Below are 18,910 nucleotides of genomic sequence, written 5' to 3' on the forward strand. Positions count from 1 at the left end.
AGCACGCGCGCGATAGATCACGGGCTTTTCCGATTCGTATGGTTTCTTATACATACATATATCTAACCTATACTGGCCGTGCGGGACCGGCGGCATCGTGCCTGTTCTAAACCGTCGAATGTATTTCATTCGAACCTTCTATATCGGCGGACGTGCTTTCTCGCCAAAGAGCAGCGGAAAAGTTGCGCCTCGTGTTTTTCCTCTTACAAGCGATACGACGTGCAGACGATGTCGATACCAGAGCCCTGGTGTACTGGAAAGTAAAGCGGTTCGGGGGATTGCGATGGTATAGCGGTAGAAAAGCAGCAACGGTGAAAAAAGGACTGAACATTGCGGGAGGCGCGGATTCGATCGTCGGGTTGAAAGAGTTGAGCGTGATGTCCAAGTGCTGCGGCTGCATCGGCGTCTGCGCGATCACCGAAGCGTATCAACCGCTAAAGACTCACACCCACCCGCGCGATATCGTTCAAGAAACGTTCAGAAACGGCAGGGAAGTCCTGAGAAGTCCAAGAGATCGTCGCAGGAAGCCCAGTGTTCGCTACGACGTCGTGAGGACTCCCGGAAGTGGCAGGTGAGATTTTGGTCGATAACTTGGAACCAATTCCGAATCTTTTGAAAATTTTTTATAAATTTTGCGATCGTGGAAAAGAAGATTATTATGATCGAAATTAAATCTTTCCTGCAATCTTAATAACACTATAAGGTGGGAGGAATACAAAAAGGACGATTTTATTGTATTTCAGCTAAGTACAAAGCTGAAAATAATTTTGTTGAATCACAAATATGTAGAACGTTCAAAATGTCTTGTTGCTAAAATGTCAAAACTTTTTGCAGCATTGCTCATTACGCTTGAGATTCCTATGTTTTGATGGCGAACAAAATTATTTTCAGATTTGTATCTATCTAGCTATCTATGTAGCTAAATTTTTAGATACTTCAGCAAAATCGGTTTTTTTTCATGTAGATTTATATCCGGCGATCAAATTAAAACATGTGAATTATCATCGCACAATATCTTCAAAATGTGAAATATAACGTGGCAGTTCGAGGTCTATTGAGAATATATGATGTTTTAGCGGCAAACAGGCGGGTCAAATTTAATGTAAACTCTCTAGCGCGTCAAGAGCACATCTCGAGAGCATACGTGTCGCAATTATCGCAGATACACGAAGCCGAGCTGAAGATTTACCGTGTGACCGTTATTTACCCGAGCTGTCTGCGTTTATTCGGTAAACAGTCGTTTCCGTAATAAACGAATGATTTATGACTGTTCTTATGTTGCATGTGAAATGACGTTTCGGGATGTCTCGCCCTTCGTCTACCGAAATGCACGGTATAATCTCGTTTGTGCAGAGGAGTGAATATTTTTCATGTATGTATGCCCTAAGAAGCCTGATAAGCGAGACATATAAGCGAGGTGTATATAAGTCATTGCCGTAGGAACAGTCGTCTTAACTCCTGAAGATCTAATTTTAATGTAACCAAGTTAAAAAAAATTTTTTTAATTCGATTTAAGGCCGTTTTAACAAATAATTCATACGAAAAAATTAATTTTTTTCAAAATTTTGACTAGTTTTCCAATGTGTACATTATTATATATGTCTGATCTCAGATAATGTCGATGGAACTGAATAATTTCAATAGAATAATGCCTTCGAATTTGATTCCATTACAATATGCACAGAGATTCAAGTTCTCTAAGGATAATCGAAGTTGGGAAACTCAAAGTGATAGGTTCAAATCACTTCTTGACGCTATGAGTTATTGATATCGTATTCGTACTCGCTTCTCAACATCTATATGTATAATTTAAAATCTTGAATTTCTTAAGATGATGTAATATTATCTTTATATACTATATATATATTTGATGTCTTTCTATACGATATTACATCTTTATTTGATATAAAAAGATGTACAAAAATAATAAGATTAAAATTATATCATTAAAAAATTTTAAAATCTCAAAATCTTATTTAGTGAAGTCTCATTAAAAATGTCAATTGTTATCATATACTATATATTACTTAAACCCTTCACATATTTAGAATCTTAAATCTTATATTACGATATCATCAATAATGTCATCTCTGCGATCTATTGTTATATGATGTCATTGATATCATCTTAACTTGACAAAAAAGTACGAGAGTGGAATTAGGATTATATAAGAATTTCGCTCAAAGTCTTGTTTCGTGAACTACCGCAGTCATTTTACAGCTTCATTTTCGTACCTCTTACTTACAACAGTACATTTACGCTGTTGTCTATTTCTGCTTCCTAAACAATTTTCGGTTTCAACAAAACCAGAAACGTTCACAGGTTATCGGTTTGAGGTACAATTTCCTCTTAGTCGTCGTTTTGCTTAAACCAATCGCGAGGGAACATGAACGGAATGTTGGACCACAAACGCTACCGGCGCGGCGAGGATTTTGCGAGCATTTTCGGGACGAGCACGAAAGGGGCGTCATGGACCTGGGGGCTGCGCGGACAGACGGGTGGCGAAGGGCGAGAGTGCATCCTCGCTGGCGGGAGGCAAAAGGTCATGTGACCGGCGGCCGGAACGGAGGGGATGGGAGGGGGTGGGAAGAGGTGGAAGTCTCGTGATTTTTACGTTGCCGTACGGAAATGCTGTCAGTTCCGCAGGAACTCTCGTGCGATACGGATGTCTGTGAACGACTGTCCACCCTGCCGTGCGTGACCGATTATATTGCAGTTAATGCCTCTCGCGTAAATGCTTCTTCTTCGGTAAACTGCTCCCTTTGTGCGTTTCCCTTCGACTCCGGTTCGAGACATTTTTTCCCCCTTTTTCTGCTGTGCTTGTTTTTCGCGACTGCCTCTGGAAAGCTGTCCAAGTGCCGAAGTGACATTTTTAGACAACGATCTAAAAATAGAGTTGAAATTGCATAGAGTTAAAATATGTAGAATGATCCTAACATGATTCTTTTCATGTACACTGAGAAAAATGTTTTTGATTAAACCAAAAAAATGCCATTCTTGTTGATATTTATTCCAGTCTGCATAAATATTTTTACGTTAGGTAATAATAATTTAAGAAGATAAAATTATTTTAATAATACAACTTTCTTCGGTAAAAATTATGTACTTAACACGATCGTTACGTCACTTCGATACTGGAAAGTTAAGCTTTAAAGCAGCTGTGCTACGTACAAATCGTAACGAAGAGAAAAACATATATTTAATTAATGTTATTTCAAAGTACGTTCACATTTGTTTTAAAATAAATTTCATCTCCTTAGTTTTTCATTTACTGTGTTCAATCTAGGATCTTAGTCTAGGATAAGAAAAAGTACTCGAGGGAAATCATTTGCAAGCTCAGAAACTTGACAGAGTTGTCTAATGTCGCTTGCACCACGTCTGTTCTACCTCAAGAGATAAAAGTTTTCGCAAATTCAGAGAGAAACGAAATTTATTTTATCGTAAAGTATCTTCGCGAACGTAAATCCAAAGCATGTGAACGGGAAATGTGGAAATGGAGCTTTCTTCCTAGTTGTCTTCGCGTCAAGAGGAATATTTAACCAGCGAAAGAGCTTTGTTCGCGTTTCAACTTGTCCATTTACAGTCTATTATCTACACGTGGCAATATGATACAATATCTGCAACTCTCTTTCGCCATTTCGCGCGGCCCAAATAATACATCATTTCGAGCAAGCTTGCCGTGTTTCACTATAAGAACTCTGATTAATATCGTTGTATTGTGCATCGAGCTCGCTATCGAAGATTAAAGTAATTTTCATCTTCAACTATAAAAGCTTCAAATTTAGATAGTTACTAATAACTGTTACATCATTATCGCAAATGACGAGCTTCCGTATTTAAATTAGCAAACTTATAATGTGGAATATTCGATTCATACATTGAATACGGAAAGTTCATCGGTACGTTCCGATAAAAGATTCTATCGGAAAATTAAATATAATTGAGCTTTATCAGTTTTAATTTGATGCGACCGTCCTCTCAATTCCGGCATTAAATATTTATATATATGATTATTATCCATTGTATAAAATTGTTCACGTGATAGAAATGCCAGCTATAATTTCTGTAATAGTTACACGATATCACTGATAAATTATTGACAACTTTTGAAATAACAATCCAGCCATGTTTCTTTCATGCAAGTTTCTTTCACGAATTGCTCGTAACATAGCCTAGCTGTTTGGTTTTCGTAATTTATTTATTTAATTAGAATGACATTTCTTCCGTTATAGTACAAATATTCCGTTTTAATAGCATCTAACGATGCTTTCTTTTATTTGCCATTTCTTGTTACACGTTCGACACTTCCCTTTTTTTTTTCTCTCCCCCGTATGTCGTGTCCTGCTAACGACGTTATTTCACATCGCAGGCTGCGAATTGTACGTTCGTGGGGTGAAAGTGAATATTAGTCGTGTATGACATACACGCGTGTCTCGTGTGCACGCGCGTGCAATACACACCGATTCGTGTGCTCGCCGCGAGTGTCGACCTGCACGGACAGTCGATCGATTGCAGTAAATTCCTTCAGTTCGCGTCGCGCAGGGATATCGATCGTACGATCGATCTGCTCCTACTTTGTACGCTGGATACCAAATCGAGGTGAGGAATTGTCGAAATATCGATGAGGAGTTGCCGAGCCGATATTGACCGAGCGTTTCCAAGATGAACCTTCGCGATAGTTGACTCCCCAACAAACTAATCATTAGCAAACTAATTTCGACAACAGACGATTACACAGCACACATAAAAATTTAATATTTTTGACCTGGAAATTAGACTATGGTATTCTTATATATTTTGACATTGAAACCGAATCCGAGGTTTAAATTGCTCCATCACAATTTTTTTTTACCAATGGAAAATAATTCAATTTTCCAATATTTTTAGAACCATTTATGACCTAGTTTTTAATATACTGGTCACTACTAAATGGCCTTTTTTCAGCAAAACAACTTGTGTAGGAAAATTTTTTTAAGAGCATCTGAAAAAGTTAAAAGGAGTGATATAAAGTTTAACTTACTTAAAAAAGTGATGGAGCAATTTGGACATCGAATTCAATTTCAGAGTGTCGAAATGCATAAGAATATCATGGTTTAATATCAAGATTAAACATTTTTTTGTATTATCAGTATTCAAAGCCATTAAACCCAATTTTCATTTATTGATTAACCTGTGATTGTGTTTAACCTGATAATAAAGTAAAAATTCTATTTTTCTATCTAATCACTAAACTGATGATTTTGTAGTGAAGAATTTTTAAAGTTTATTATAGTACAAAATTATTGGTATTTATTATAAATTATTATATATAGTTTAGTGATTAACTAGAAAAATACAATTTTTACATTGTTATCATATTACATTGTTATTTTTATACTGTTAAGTTAAGTGATATTAATTAATCTAAATTACAAGTTAATCAGATAATGAAAAACCTAAAAGGTCTAAAAGATTCTTAATATAATAACTCATCAAATATATATATATATATACAATCATATAAATGATATAGATTGTAGTCCAATTCACACTCATAATTTGTGAGAATCATTTGTCCTTGTTTAATAAACAGTAAGAATGAAATAATTTCATGAGCGTCATGCGCCATATAAAACTTTTCCAGAGGTTTACTTATAAAAGTAAACTCACTCTACGTGACTTAACACGTTGTTGCCCTAAATCTTGACGTTTAATTCCAAGCATCTATCCGCTGCTACCATGATCGATATAACACTACCAATTAGTGTGCAGATTGCGATCGGCGGTATGTTTATGAGTCGCTGTAAGATTTCATTGCACTCTGTATATATCATCCAAATGAATTATACATTACGTCATATTGCGTCAATTACTATGCTACTTTTGCGAGAATATCTCTTGCGATTGTTTTACACTGATTATACAAATGCGTGTATCGAATCTCTTTAATTAAATTGCGAGAGGCATAAGCGTTTCACAATTGCGAATTCAATACAATACACATTGGACAAGGACATGATAAATATTTAGACTGTTGAGAGAACGGCGTCAATTTGGTAAAATCGAAACTTGACCGCCGAATTTTCATTGCACGCCGTTCAATTAGCTTGACCTCGATTTTATCGCATGGTAGCACGGCAGAGATCAAAATCAGTATAAACGTGTAGCTATTTGTTCGCACAACAACAATGGTTACATATCGAGTAGCAACACGATATCACCGTTTTCAGCTGAGTTCATGTGAAATCATTTCCCGTGCTCGTCGCGAAACGAAACGAAACGATCTGGAAACGCGTACGTGAAATTTATTTTGGCCGACGTAATCCGCAGGCGGATTTTCATCCGTACGTAAGAATGGTCATTTGTCCCAAATTTGTAGCTGACAGTTCCAGACACTTCCGCAGTTTGGTCCGCCTTATGGAACGTTCCATTTCTCGCTTGTCCAGAAAACTCCCCCCCCCGAATCTGAAAAAGTGTGCAACTTTGGATTCCAGCGATGGGTGGAATAATTACTTAAAAACTTGGATCGTAATGAGAATTAAGAAGTTTCAAACGAATTAGAGTTAATGAAGAAATGGCTAAACTTATCAGTTTATCCAAAAGATTCTCAATCCCATCCTTCTTTTCTTTATTCAGAAAAAGTGTATGATCATTATATTGAATTACGATGAATTTTAATTATCTGAATCAAAATCAATATGAATCAATAAATTGGAAATATCGATCAGTTGATTATATTAGCAAACGTGATTATATCAATTTTAGATATGAAAGTTCAGTCTTGGGAGAAAACTCAGTTAGCAATTTTGATAAAAAGGAGGAAACGAAGTGAAAAAAGAAACGATAAGAATAGGGAGATGAATGTCCAATGTACTTCCGTCGTGAAAGGAAGACCAGGGTCGAGTTTGCTTGGGAACTGAATAAATCGCAAAAACTGGAGCAACTTTGCAGATTTTCTTTTCTTTGTCGTAGATTTGCGAACCAAGCGCAAAAGAAACATTTTTTTAAATTCTCTTTTCATTGCAAATTTCTATCGTGCGTCGCGAATCATTAACTCCATTTTTTGTTTTTCGCCGCGAAAACTCTTTTATAATTCGCTCGTACATCGTTTTCAGCTTGGTGCGCATATCGTTCATTACGAGAAATTTTCTGAGAGAATTTTAATCGATTCGCGGTGAACCGACTCGCGTTGTTTCGAATAAGTTAAAGTGGAAACGGAAATTGCCGCAGCTCTCGATTATCCCGATTCTTGTCGCCGACAAGAACCGACAAGAAACCAGGTCGCTTTGTGGTCTAATCTCGCGTGGCACGATTTAAACAAGTTTCCTCTCCTTTCTGAGAGGATGCTTTCGGAGAACACAAAATGTGATTTCCACCGTTACCTGCTGACCCATCTTGCAAAGCGAAAAACTTCGGCATTGCGAAATTCTTTTTACGCGCAGCTAGTCGAGCTTCAGAAAAACTTAGGCAATTTTGATGCCCCTTCTTCTCTTCTTCTTAGTAGTATTTAATATAAAAACTTTCTCTGACGGAAGTATAGTTACTTTGAAGTATAATCTTTGCGAAAATAACCTTTTCATACTTATTATCTAAAAACGCATTGATAAAGTTTTTATACAGTTTAAAACCAAGTGGGATATACCAAAAAACTTATCTTTCACAGATTTCTTTCGAATTTGTGAAATGTAATATTTTTTAATAGATAATCAATAGATAAATATATTTTGATAAATATTTTTTTGTTAAACATTGAAATAAAAATTTTTCTTTTTAAACTCTCTTTAGATTTCTTTTTCCTATAATTAATTTGTCAAAATTCTTGGTTTTTCATAAATATTTTCATAAATATTTTCTGATGTAGTCGCAGACATTATTATTTTCGACACCCTTCGCTAGAAGAATAATCGATAGATTTGAGACACATGATATATTTCGCAGCTTATATCGGTCGGTAACTTTTAGCCGAGTGTTTAGAGAGGATCTATTTATTTCCATCGTAGAGTGCAACAGCAATTAGTCACAATTTTCAGTAACGTGAAAAAACAAACACTTACGTAGTAAATGTAATCATACCGGTGCATGTGAGTTATGAAAGTGGGCGAGCGAATACCCATGTGATTTATTAAAATAACGGTGGTCGCGATTTCTGTGAGCACCAGTATGCCGCCGGAGTTTCCCCCTTTCCGCCCCCGCCCAGCATACCATAAATTTTTCTTAATCTCTGAACTTCCTTAAAATACAAAATGTGAATAGTGCGAGGCTCGCATGACTCTATCGTAGATCTTTGCGCGAATAATGGATCAATATCTTTATTTCATTCTACATTATTCATTTGATCATTAATATTCAGTGCAACTTTCACTGTTCTTCGTTATTCGTTATTTCTTTTCTCATGTAATATAGTTTGAAATATTTAATTTTACAATTTTAATCCTCCGCTGATGTTGGACTTTGAAGACACAATTTTTTTTATTGTAAATTTAAATAGATAAATTTAAATTTATAAAAAATAAATAAAATCCAATTTTTATGACAGCAAAAACTCGTTAAAGCTTGAAAGCGAGTTCTGAAGAAGTATAAAATTTTTTTCAGATTTTTGTGCAATTTGGAACAATAAAAAGTTCTGCAGAAGTTTGAAAACTCCGATTGCGGAAGAAGGATGAAAATTTCACATTATCAACAAAAGAGTTAATATATTATTTCAACATAATTAATTTATACATAAGATACATAAATCAGAGAAAGCGTAGCATATTAACAGTATCCCAATAATTAATTCATTATTAATAGTTATATATATATGAAGTAAATATATATGAAGTAAATGGAAGAAAGTATGCGGTACATAATGTAACAATATACTTTGCGAATGGCATTATTTCGTAATCCCCTTCATCTATTGAACGTTAGGCAATTATCGTAGTTGGCTATGCTCTCTATCTGGACGATATCGGGAACACCCACACCGCGGGAATTCCTGTGTAGCGCATCTTCGTCGTGCCTAATTTAATCGCGCAGCTCGAGTATTACGAGAGATAGAGAGCTCTTACCTACACATACGCAATATTCCCTGAAAATCCCCTTCCCCCCTCCCCCCTCTCAATCGTGCGACACAAAGATATTGAAATTCAATTACTGCCAGATTACTTTACAATTCTTTCTATTGCATCGCGTGTATGCTACAAATCCCAAATGTGATTTCTCCGAAAGGACAATTAATAAATGCGAACGTGCGGGTTTATTGTTGCATTGAAAGAAAAAAAACTAAATCTAAAAAATATTTGTTTAACTAATTCTAATTAACACTGTTAAAAATGTTATCTAATTTAATGTAATGTATCTAATTTAAGTTTACACAAGTTAAATTTAATTTAATGACGTTACATTAAATTTAATGTATCTGTAATTGAAAAGTATATTTGTGTACATGTACATAAAATTTAATGTTTTTTTCATAAAATTTAGTGTACTTTCCATAAAATTTTATGTGAATTCGCGTGAAATTCAATGCATGTGAACATTAAAATTAAGTTACTTGTAATTTCATTTTCATTTCGCAACATTAAATATAATGTATAAACATAATGTATCTGCTTGCCTCCTCTCTAAATCTGAATCAGTGGATAGTCACTAATTATCCAGTGACATACTTAGCACTGATAATCAGTGAAGTTCAACTAAAAAAGGAAGAATATTTGACATTTGCACGTTAATTTCAATCTTCCAATACCGTATTCATTGAATTTAAGCACTAAAACAAGATTAGTTAGATCGTACAATATAATAAAGATTAGCTAGGTTAGGGATTTCATATTTAAATCATTGATTATCAGTGGCATATTTGGCATTGATATCAGTGATTATCTACTGATTTGAGAGTCTGTTACATGAAATTTGCTGCCTTTTTTTTGATAGTGTAAATATTTACTAAATGTAAACATATTTATTTGATACAAAAACCATTAATTTCAACATAATTTTTTTCATTGAGTAAATATTGTATTTATTTACTGTAAATAAACGTTTACTTACTACTATTCAAAGAAATATGTATTAAGATTCAGTAAATTTTTTCAGAGTATTTTATAAAATCAGTTTCTTCAACGCGATTAGGGAGATCTCGAGAGATAATCAATTCTTACTTGATATTCTAAGACGAACTCCCAGCGAATAACCAATAATGATTTACCTTTTCTGCGTATAACGACGTTATTGCAACCGTAGCGGTTAGTAAACGAGTATGTATCATTGAAATTTCTCGTCCAGACAGTGTCGTGCAGCTTTTTAAGATTACAAACGGCAGTCTAGATTTAACGGTTTTGCCCTGTTCCTCACGATCGCATTTAAAGCCGTTATCGCTTTATGCATCCGAGCTTTGTGTTATGCGATACGCTGTAGAAATAATATTCTTCCTGAAACATATCCGTCTCCGTTGACCTACATATAGCCAGTCTTGGTAATGCTTAGCTATTGTAAGGTTGAGAAGCTTGTGATTTCAAATAATTTATATTCCTAGGTGATGAAAAAAGGATGGACATATTTAAATATAATTGTGTGGTGGACAAAAAGCAACTGACCGAGTAGCAGATTTAATTTTAGTTATATTCACTATTTATATTCACACAGCTATTCAAATAATATAAAATGTGATAATATTTGATGTGGAACGGTTGGTTACCTTTGGCAGCACAGAGAATCTCAGTTAAATTGTAAAATGGACATTTATATAACAAAGCTATTTTACGTATACATATATATATATTTAGTCGATACATTGCGGTGAATAAATAGGTAAATGAAATTATTCCACTGGATACATAATGAATCTTCTATCTTCCTCTGTGGCATTTAATTTACATTTCGTCTAGTTGAACAATGCTATGTTTTTTGAAGGAAGAGTTCTAACCTCGATTCTAGCAGAATTAACAAAGCATTTAAAAGAACGTTTTTTATTATAAAGGTACATAAGATACGTAATTTTTGTCTCGAAAAGTTGTTTAGAAGCAAGATAAATAGACGCATCCAGATCTACGAGACGATGTCCGTGAAGAAAACCATTATAGAAAACCACTAAGAAAATCACCGCGAAGAAAACCACTGTTGAGAATGATGAAAACCGCTACTGGGACGCCTTCCTTTCTTGCTGAGGATCTCTTTACTACTCGCTCGCCATTTTATCTACGTTTACGAGCCGTTTGCGGAATACTTTTAGAGGCATCATCCGTTTTAGGACCAAGTTCCGCATCCATTTTACGTTTATGTTAGTCGCATATGTGTGTCGCGTCACGATTTCCGCGAGGCATTTTCGCAAAATAAAGATCGACAGCATAAGAGAAAAAAAAAATAGTAAAGTCTTTATCATTTTGTCACGCGATTTAAAAAATGCGGCATGTCGGTAGAATTAGATTGGAATGCCGAACGAAGCAGACAAGTATTCATTTCCTGGATGGTTTAAAGCCTTTTTCTCGTCTCGAATTCGCGAGATCGGACGATGTGATTCCCCGGATTTTTCCTGGGAACGAGGGATGATCGGGTTTGACCGTTATTGCTGTTGAAAGGCCGGCTGATCTCCTTGAAGTTTCTTAAGGTAGAAACTCGATGGAATCTCGTTTTCCAGTCTCTCTGGAGAAAATCTCTCGTTTCTTCTATCTCGATATAGCAGTCGGCTGCTCATGTGTCCAATGTTAGCTCAACAGATCACTGTCAACTTTTCTCAAAATATTTATTGCTACTTTACTCTTTAGAATTGAAACGAAGCTGATAATGATAACTATTACTTAAAGAATATTATATGTATGGATTTTAAATAATAGCACACTATTTCGGTAACAAATTATAAGAAGTAAGCTAGTGAAACTAAACGCGTTTTCAAATACATTAATAACTATTGTCAGTTATAAATTATTGACTACAGAGTCTTACTTCTACGTGAAAATGATGCAATTCAATGCAGCTGTCACAATTTTGCGCCAAGCAGTAACTGGTCGTCGCATCGACATCAATAAAAAGTCTGTTCTTTATATATTTGAACTCTAGTATATACTTTTGGAACTCTTTAAGTGAAGTAGATATATATATTTGATATTTGGTGAAAGAGAGAAAGTTTTAGTATAGTACAGAAATAAAAAACAGACCTGTGATTCGAGCGAGTAGCTTACAAACTTAAAAGTCATCGCAAAAGTTATCGGACGACAAACGCTTTGCGTCGCGACTGGAAATATGCGTGTCGCGTTTGTTTCTCTCTCAGCTGATTACACCTTCGGCAAAGAGACTTCCGTTTTAACGCTCCATGTACATGGATCGATGCTTCCGTTGTCTCTTCCCGGGGTAACTTTATCATTCGTAATGATCGTTCCGAACTACACTACCATGTGTGGCCAAACAACGACGGACGCGGCCGAGCATATCGGCGCCGGGATTAATAAAACCGTTGGTTGGTCTTTATTAACTATCGTGGTGTATGTCGATGGTAAACGAACTCCGCGTATTCCTGCTGCATAGACCAGGTGATGATAATTAATTGTCAAAATGCAATTAATTTTCATTATAAGCTGTACCGAGCAATGATTACGCGCAAAGAATCGGTCACCCAAATTGCTGGAGGACAAAAAACTTGGCCGACTAGTTTTTAATCAGTAATTCGATCAGTAATTTCTTGCTAATAAAGTGAAAGTAAAAGATGAAAATTATTGCTTATAATTTTACACGTACTATCCGAAAGATTATTGCCATCATTTTCATGAAACAAATGTCAAATTGCAATGCAAAATAATAATGGTAATAGAAAGGTCAATAGAAAAATCAAGTGATTAGATTAAAATTATAACACTTTACTAATAATCATGTATTTGTGTATTGACTTTTCTACTACTATTATTATTATCATGAAAATTAATTATCAACAACAAGTGCTTAGTCATCTCTTGATTGTTAAGGAAAGCCAGCGGTCAGCTAATTTTCTCAAGCTCATTCTCCGATAATGAGTTAATCAGGGAACGAATGTTGATCAGCATAGAAACGCTTGGGGAGTCTCTTCATTTACGTGAAGCCATGATTACGTTAATCGAGGTCGAGCGAAATCGAGCGAGATTACCTGATGTTCCCGTCTCCGTTTTTTGCAACGCGCTAGTATAGTTTGTTTCATTGTCATTTCCATATAAAATTATTTGACGTTGGAGATTATAATCAAAATTATAATCCATGAATTATAATTTATTTCCATAAAATTGACGGTCATGTAATCACGTTTTCAGAATAAAAATCGCATTCGAAGGACACCCGTAATATCGATATCTATAACCTTGATTTATTTATGCATTTTTAGCTGCAGTGATAATATTACTCTTGATTTCGCATTATCGGGAGTATTTGCGTGATCTATAATTTTTTTTTACGACATCCATAATTTCCGATATTACATTCTGTGTGTTTTTTTTATGATTTTGCGAAGTTACAAAAGACCGTTATGATGCACGCCGTGACAATCGATCGAAATCGCTTCGCAGAGAAACATTAACTGGTAAAATATGCATTCAAACGTTTTAATTTTCACTCTGCTCATATTCGGAGTCGTTTTGTTCTTCTGGTATCCCAACAATGTAATGGCTCTAGCAGATCCAAAGCGGAGGACTATATACATCATTGGGGATCGAATCAATAAGAAGTCCAAGGATTATGTTATCATGAAACCAACGAAAATAACCGACATTTACTTGAAATACTGAAAAGTATCGAGGATCGGCCAATCTCGTTGAATATCGTCTACTACAAACAAATTCATCGAAGATCTTATATTGAACGTCGAAGAAATTAAGAAGAATCCACTAAGGAATTGAGATGTCTCGTCGTGCACAAAACTGGAACTGTAATAGATGATACCTGCAGTGACATAATGAAAAATGAAAATATAAAGTGTCACATAAAATTGTGTGTTCAGTTTTTATATTTCTTACACGATTAGCTGTCAAAGGAGCAGTGGCAACGCAATGTCTTGAGTTAAATAACATTTTGTTATTTTTAACTTTCATGTGTGTCAAAATGGTAAATCAATCCATTTTTGTAATTAATTTTAAAGTACATACGTTCATTTATTAATATATACATTTATTAATATATGCACTTAGTAAATAATAAACTAAATTTGAGTCAAATTTAGGATAGAGCAAATGCAAATATCTAAGTATAAATAAATAAAATACATATGAATACGTCTATGTGTAAGGTAGCATAAAGACAGAGATTACTGCGCTTAATAATTTATGTCCTCTTTGTAATCAACAATTTTTTTCTTTTATATTATTCTTTATATATTTCTTATATATTATTCTTCTTTTATATATTAAGAATTTATAGATCCTTAATTATTAGATGGACATGCAACGTTTTAAAGCAATTCTTATTATTCAAATGTTTAATATTTTTTTGAATCTTTTATATCTGATTCCCAATTTGCGCGAATATATCTGAGCACGACGACATATTTTGTATAAAAATTCTATTATACTAATATGAAGATTTATAAGAATTTGAATAAAAAGTGTCACAGCTCCGATTTACTCTAAAATATTTCCTTAAATTGTTTAATTCTTTTGTTTTAATTAAATTAATGATATATTGAATAAGAGCAGTGGAGCCTATAGAAATTATTAAAAATATTATACATATAATTGTACTAAATATCATTTGGTATCTGATTTCCAATTAGCACGAATATATTCGAGCACAGCGACATATTTTGCGTAAAAATATAAACCGTCGCTTTTACAGAGTCGATGTAAATATTTTACGCTCTTTTAAATTTTTCTACTCAGTGCCTGATACTTTTACTTTTAAGCCGTTTTAGTTTCTGCCACAGATGATTCTTGAAGAAGGAATCAGGGCGATCGCGGAAAATCGTAGGCCGGTATAAATGTGCATTCGCGTTGGATGGAGGCAACGTCTTACCTTGACCGAACACTTCCGGTTTTCCCCCGACTCCCCTGTATTGCGTAAGCAGCTCTCGTACGGTGTATTCGTGCATTTCTCTCTTTCGCTACGCGAACGTTGTGCACATAAAACGCTCTGTTATTCTTGCTTATTAAGCGAAATCGGCGCGCAATTTCGCGTCTACGAAAGTGAGACTTCGTACGGCATTATTGCAATCATAAAGCATATCTGTGGCACGCGAACAATTGAGATGGTATGTAATAATCTTAATCTTCATCATAAAATTATATTTAATAATTATTTTTGTACATCTTTGAATATTGATGTTCTAATTTAATGAATCGATAGTAAGATAACAATTTTTCATTTACATATTATGACTTTAATGTTGTCTAATATTGATTCCGAGCGATACCTTGTTCCATATTTTACATCCGGTGCAAATCGAGATGCAAATAATAATTAAAATTTGGTGCTTTAAAAATAAAACGAGAGACCAAATATATTTTCGAAATGAAACTCCAGCAATTAAGGTTAACCAATTACAACACTATATATACAAGGAATTTACAATGTTTTCTCGTTATTATTTACGAAAAAAATTCCATTATATGGGAATTGTTTTAGCAAATTTTGCTCGTAAATAAATCGATCGCGACATAAAGGATATATGCTCGAGAATAATAACCGATTCGATTATGACACGTAATTTTCCGTTGCGTTGCACATCAGGACCATACACACAGTGCTTATGTTTATCACGTGGAAATAAATGGAAAAGAGAGATGGAAAATGTCAAGACAGACTAATTCATAGGAAGCATATGTACTTCCGGCCGGATATTTATTCATTTCCGGCGATCTCTCAGGTCCGTCCTTCTCCCCTTTTCAAGTTGATAATTAAATTTGCTCTAAGTTATCGAGGTGAAATTGATTAATTGATTTGCCTCTCGTAAAATGTACAATTATAAAGTTTGCAATTGCAGAATGTTTGCCACAAATAAGTCGATATCAAATGGCGCGTTTTATCTGTCGTGAAAAATACGATGAATGTTTCTTCCTATTTCTTTGCGCATTCAATTTGTATGAGAATCGAAAACCGAACCTTGTTTTACGAGTCTTTTCTTCACAAACGTATACTCGTTTAAGTTTTGCCGTATGCTACATTTACTTTCAGAGATGTATGCCACATCCTTCTCGTAAACATTTTTATTAATTTTTCATATTATTCCAAGACATATTTTTCATATTTTCGACATACACACAAATGTATGGTTAATCAAAATGATTATTCAATTATTTTCGAAAAAGAACAAAAACGTATGAAAAGTTTTAAATAAATTTGCCATATATATAATTTATTTCTGTTGCATTTTATGACAAATTTTCTTGTGCAATATCATCGTTCATACGTCCTTAACAAATCTGCCTCAGTGATTATAATAGACGATTGATTCTCGCATCTCTAATACGGAAAATACGTCGACACGTGGAATCCGCGGCACGCGGGCATATATTTATAGTTCTGCCAATCTCGTCATGAGCAATGTGACTAAAGTTCGGCAATCTTGCGGTGAAGTCGGAACTCTGCGTCGCATGCCGACTCGGAATTCGTGGCGCCGCGCCGCGCCGCTTCCAGCAGAAGACGCGATGCGGATCTCCTGGCGGGATTCCGCAAGTTTCCAGCGTCTCGAGACATCATTTATGAATGCCACTCGAAACTTTAATCGTTTCGTCTGCCGCCACGTAGATTACCGTTGTGAACGCGCTCAAGGGAAAACGTGCGGTGCGACGCAAGTTGCCGCAGATGAGAGGCACGAAGGCTACCGTACTTTACTTTTCCCGAGGATTACTTTCGAGATTCTCGTAATAGCCAACCGCTATTACTTGCTAATCCAGGTAATTGAAATCCCTAGGAGAGATCTTAATTTCGAAAAATAATAGAAACAATCCTGCAATCAGCAATAAAACTAAAGTTCGAAGCACAAACTTCAAAATTCAAGCAGTTGTAATTTCGTTAAAAATTAATTAAATTAAAAATGTTTTAAAGGTTAAAATTTCTATTTTTGAAAGATTATTATGTCTTTTGGATTTCTGTGAGTTTAATTTTTATACATAGAAAACTAGAGTTGGGAAATTTGTTTACTTTGTGGGCCTCCTATCACGTGTCCAAAAAAGAACTTGCGGGAATTTCAACTTTTTAATGTGAAAGCTTAAAGCTTTGCTTAAAGTTTTGTTATTGAGTTATCGCAGACTAAATAAAAGTATAACTCATAACTCCGTTAAAAATCATATTGCAATTGAAAAATAGATTTTTAAAGCTGAAATTTTATTCTATCAAATAACATAATTATCCAGTTTTTTTTTTAAAACATGTGAACAATACAAATGGAGCGATACAAATTTGTATTGCAATCTAATATACTTCATCATAAAATAAATTTTTAAACAACAATGACGCGGCTGCGATTCTGCATATTTGCATGATTCATGTCTGAATCAAGCCACGTTATTGCATGACTCGTGATTTTTTATTACGGATGAGGGGCTTAATTAAGGATTCGGGAACTCACGCACATTTGAAACTCGAGAAAACAGCGCCGTCTAATCACCGCCGATCGAAAATTAGTACGGTACGGAATCGAGAGCCAACTGCGAAACGCCGGGTACTAATCGTCTCATTTAATCTGATGCTAATATACGGCCGTGGAGCTCCGCCAAGAAATCTGCAAGTCGTAACAGGCTATGTCTAAAAGATCCCACAGCCGCGCCCTTGAGTCTCGAAACGAGCAAAATCTCTTCAGTTGTTACAGCTGGGATCCTATCCGTAAACTTTGTTTTCTTCGTCTTCCGATGTTTCGCTTGAAGATGCCTAGACGAGGGAGCGAAGAAAATGAATGTTCGTAACGAACGTAAATGCTTTACAATGTTTCGACTTCTTGCACCATCCGTTTATGTGTTTGTTTTACGTGCCACGTACCTTGTTAAAGTTTCGTGCGTTTCAGATGGCTGCGTGGAACTTGACTAGTCAATTTGTATATCCAAATTGCCATATTAATCATTAATTGCGAGGGACATTCATCAAGTTAATCAAAATGGTCTAAATAAACAATTGAAGCAGTATGCACGATTAATCAACGCGAGCATAGCACAAATAAAATTAAAAATTTCCTTGGAAAATATATTTATTATAATTTTACATAAATAAATGGAATTATTTTGGAAGTAAGAAAATGATATGTACAAGGTGCCTCAGATCTATTTATATTTATTTTAATAGTTCCTCGGATTTCTTAAAAATCTCTTGCCTTAAAAAGATTTCTCGACTGCCAGGCGTGCCCTGATATTTTTCTCATGTTATTGCTTACAATTATTACGAGCTGAAGCTATCTTTAATAGATACGTTATGAGATCTACTTTCGCATCGAGATCTCGCAAGAGTTCGGCTTCGGAAGCAATTACACGTGTTGGTTGGTATAAGTATTTTTTTATGAATAAGAATTGTCGAAGTTTCGCTTCTTTTCGAGACATGATACGATCCTTGAATGGCAAAACGCTCGCACAGTGACAAGGACGACGGATGGAGGTGAGCTTTGGATTACAATGCATTTATTCGTATATGTAGAATTCCTGTATGCTCGACGCGCGGGAGAAGAAGCCTCGTATTTCTGTGAATCGGAGACGCAGACGAAGATGCGAAAACTCTATCTGAATTTCTTGATCGCGATACGAATTTTGAGTGTATGAAGAGAATCTTTCCTATGCGGAGCGAAAACGAGGAGGGAAATCTGTTCCTCGTCTGTGATGCGACCAATAGCTCTCTCTAAGATCCCCCACATTCGCGCGAATGCGAATAGAATATGATGCGATCTGTATATGCGCTGAGATTCTTCCCCTTTGATATAATCGTCATGTCCAAATGCAGCTGTGCATTCGCACAGAGCATCTAGTATATTGTATACAACGTATCTACGCGTGCGTTACTAAAAGGATAAGAAGATAGAAGA

The 18,910-nt window shown here is 35.1% G+C and overlaps 1 protein-coding gene across 1 annotated transcript in view; it reads left to right on the forward strand.

Annotated features, from left to right (window-relative positions):
- The first annotated feature begins 377 nt into the window (after window positions 1–377).
- LOC108684615 overlaps window positions 378–18,910 on the forward strand; it is a 137,200-nt gene continuing 118,667 nt past the window's right edge. The window contains exon 1 of the mRNA XM_018189032.1: window positions 378–571. Within this exon, the coding sequence (XP_018044521.1) occupies window positions 378–571 (194 nt within the window). The remainder of the gene's footprint in view (window positions 572–18,910) is intronic.

This window comes from Atta colombica, unplaced genomic scaffold (genome assembly GCF_001594045.1).
Source record: "Atta colombica isolate Treedump-2 unplaced genomic scaffold, Acol1.0 scaffold136, whole genome shotgun sequence".
In the NCBI taxonomy this organism is placed as follows: domain Eukaryota; kingdom Metazoa; phylum Arthropoda; class Insecta; order Hymenoptera; family Formicidae; genus Atta; species Atta colombica.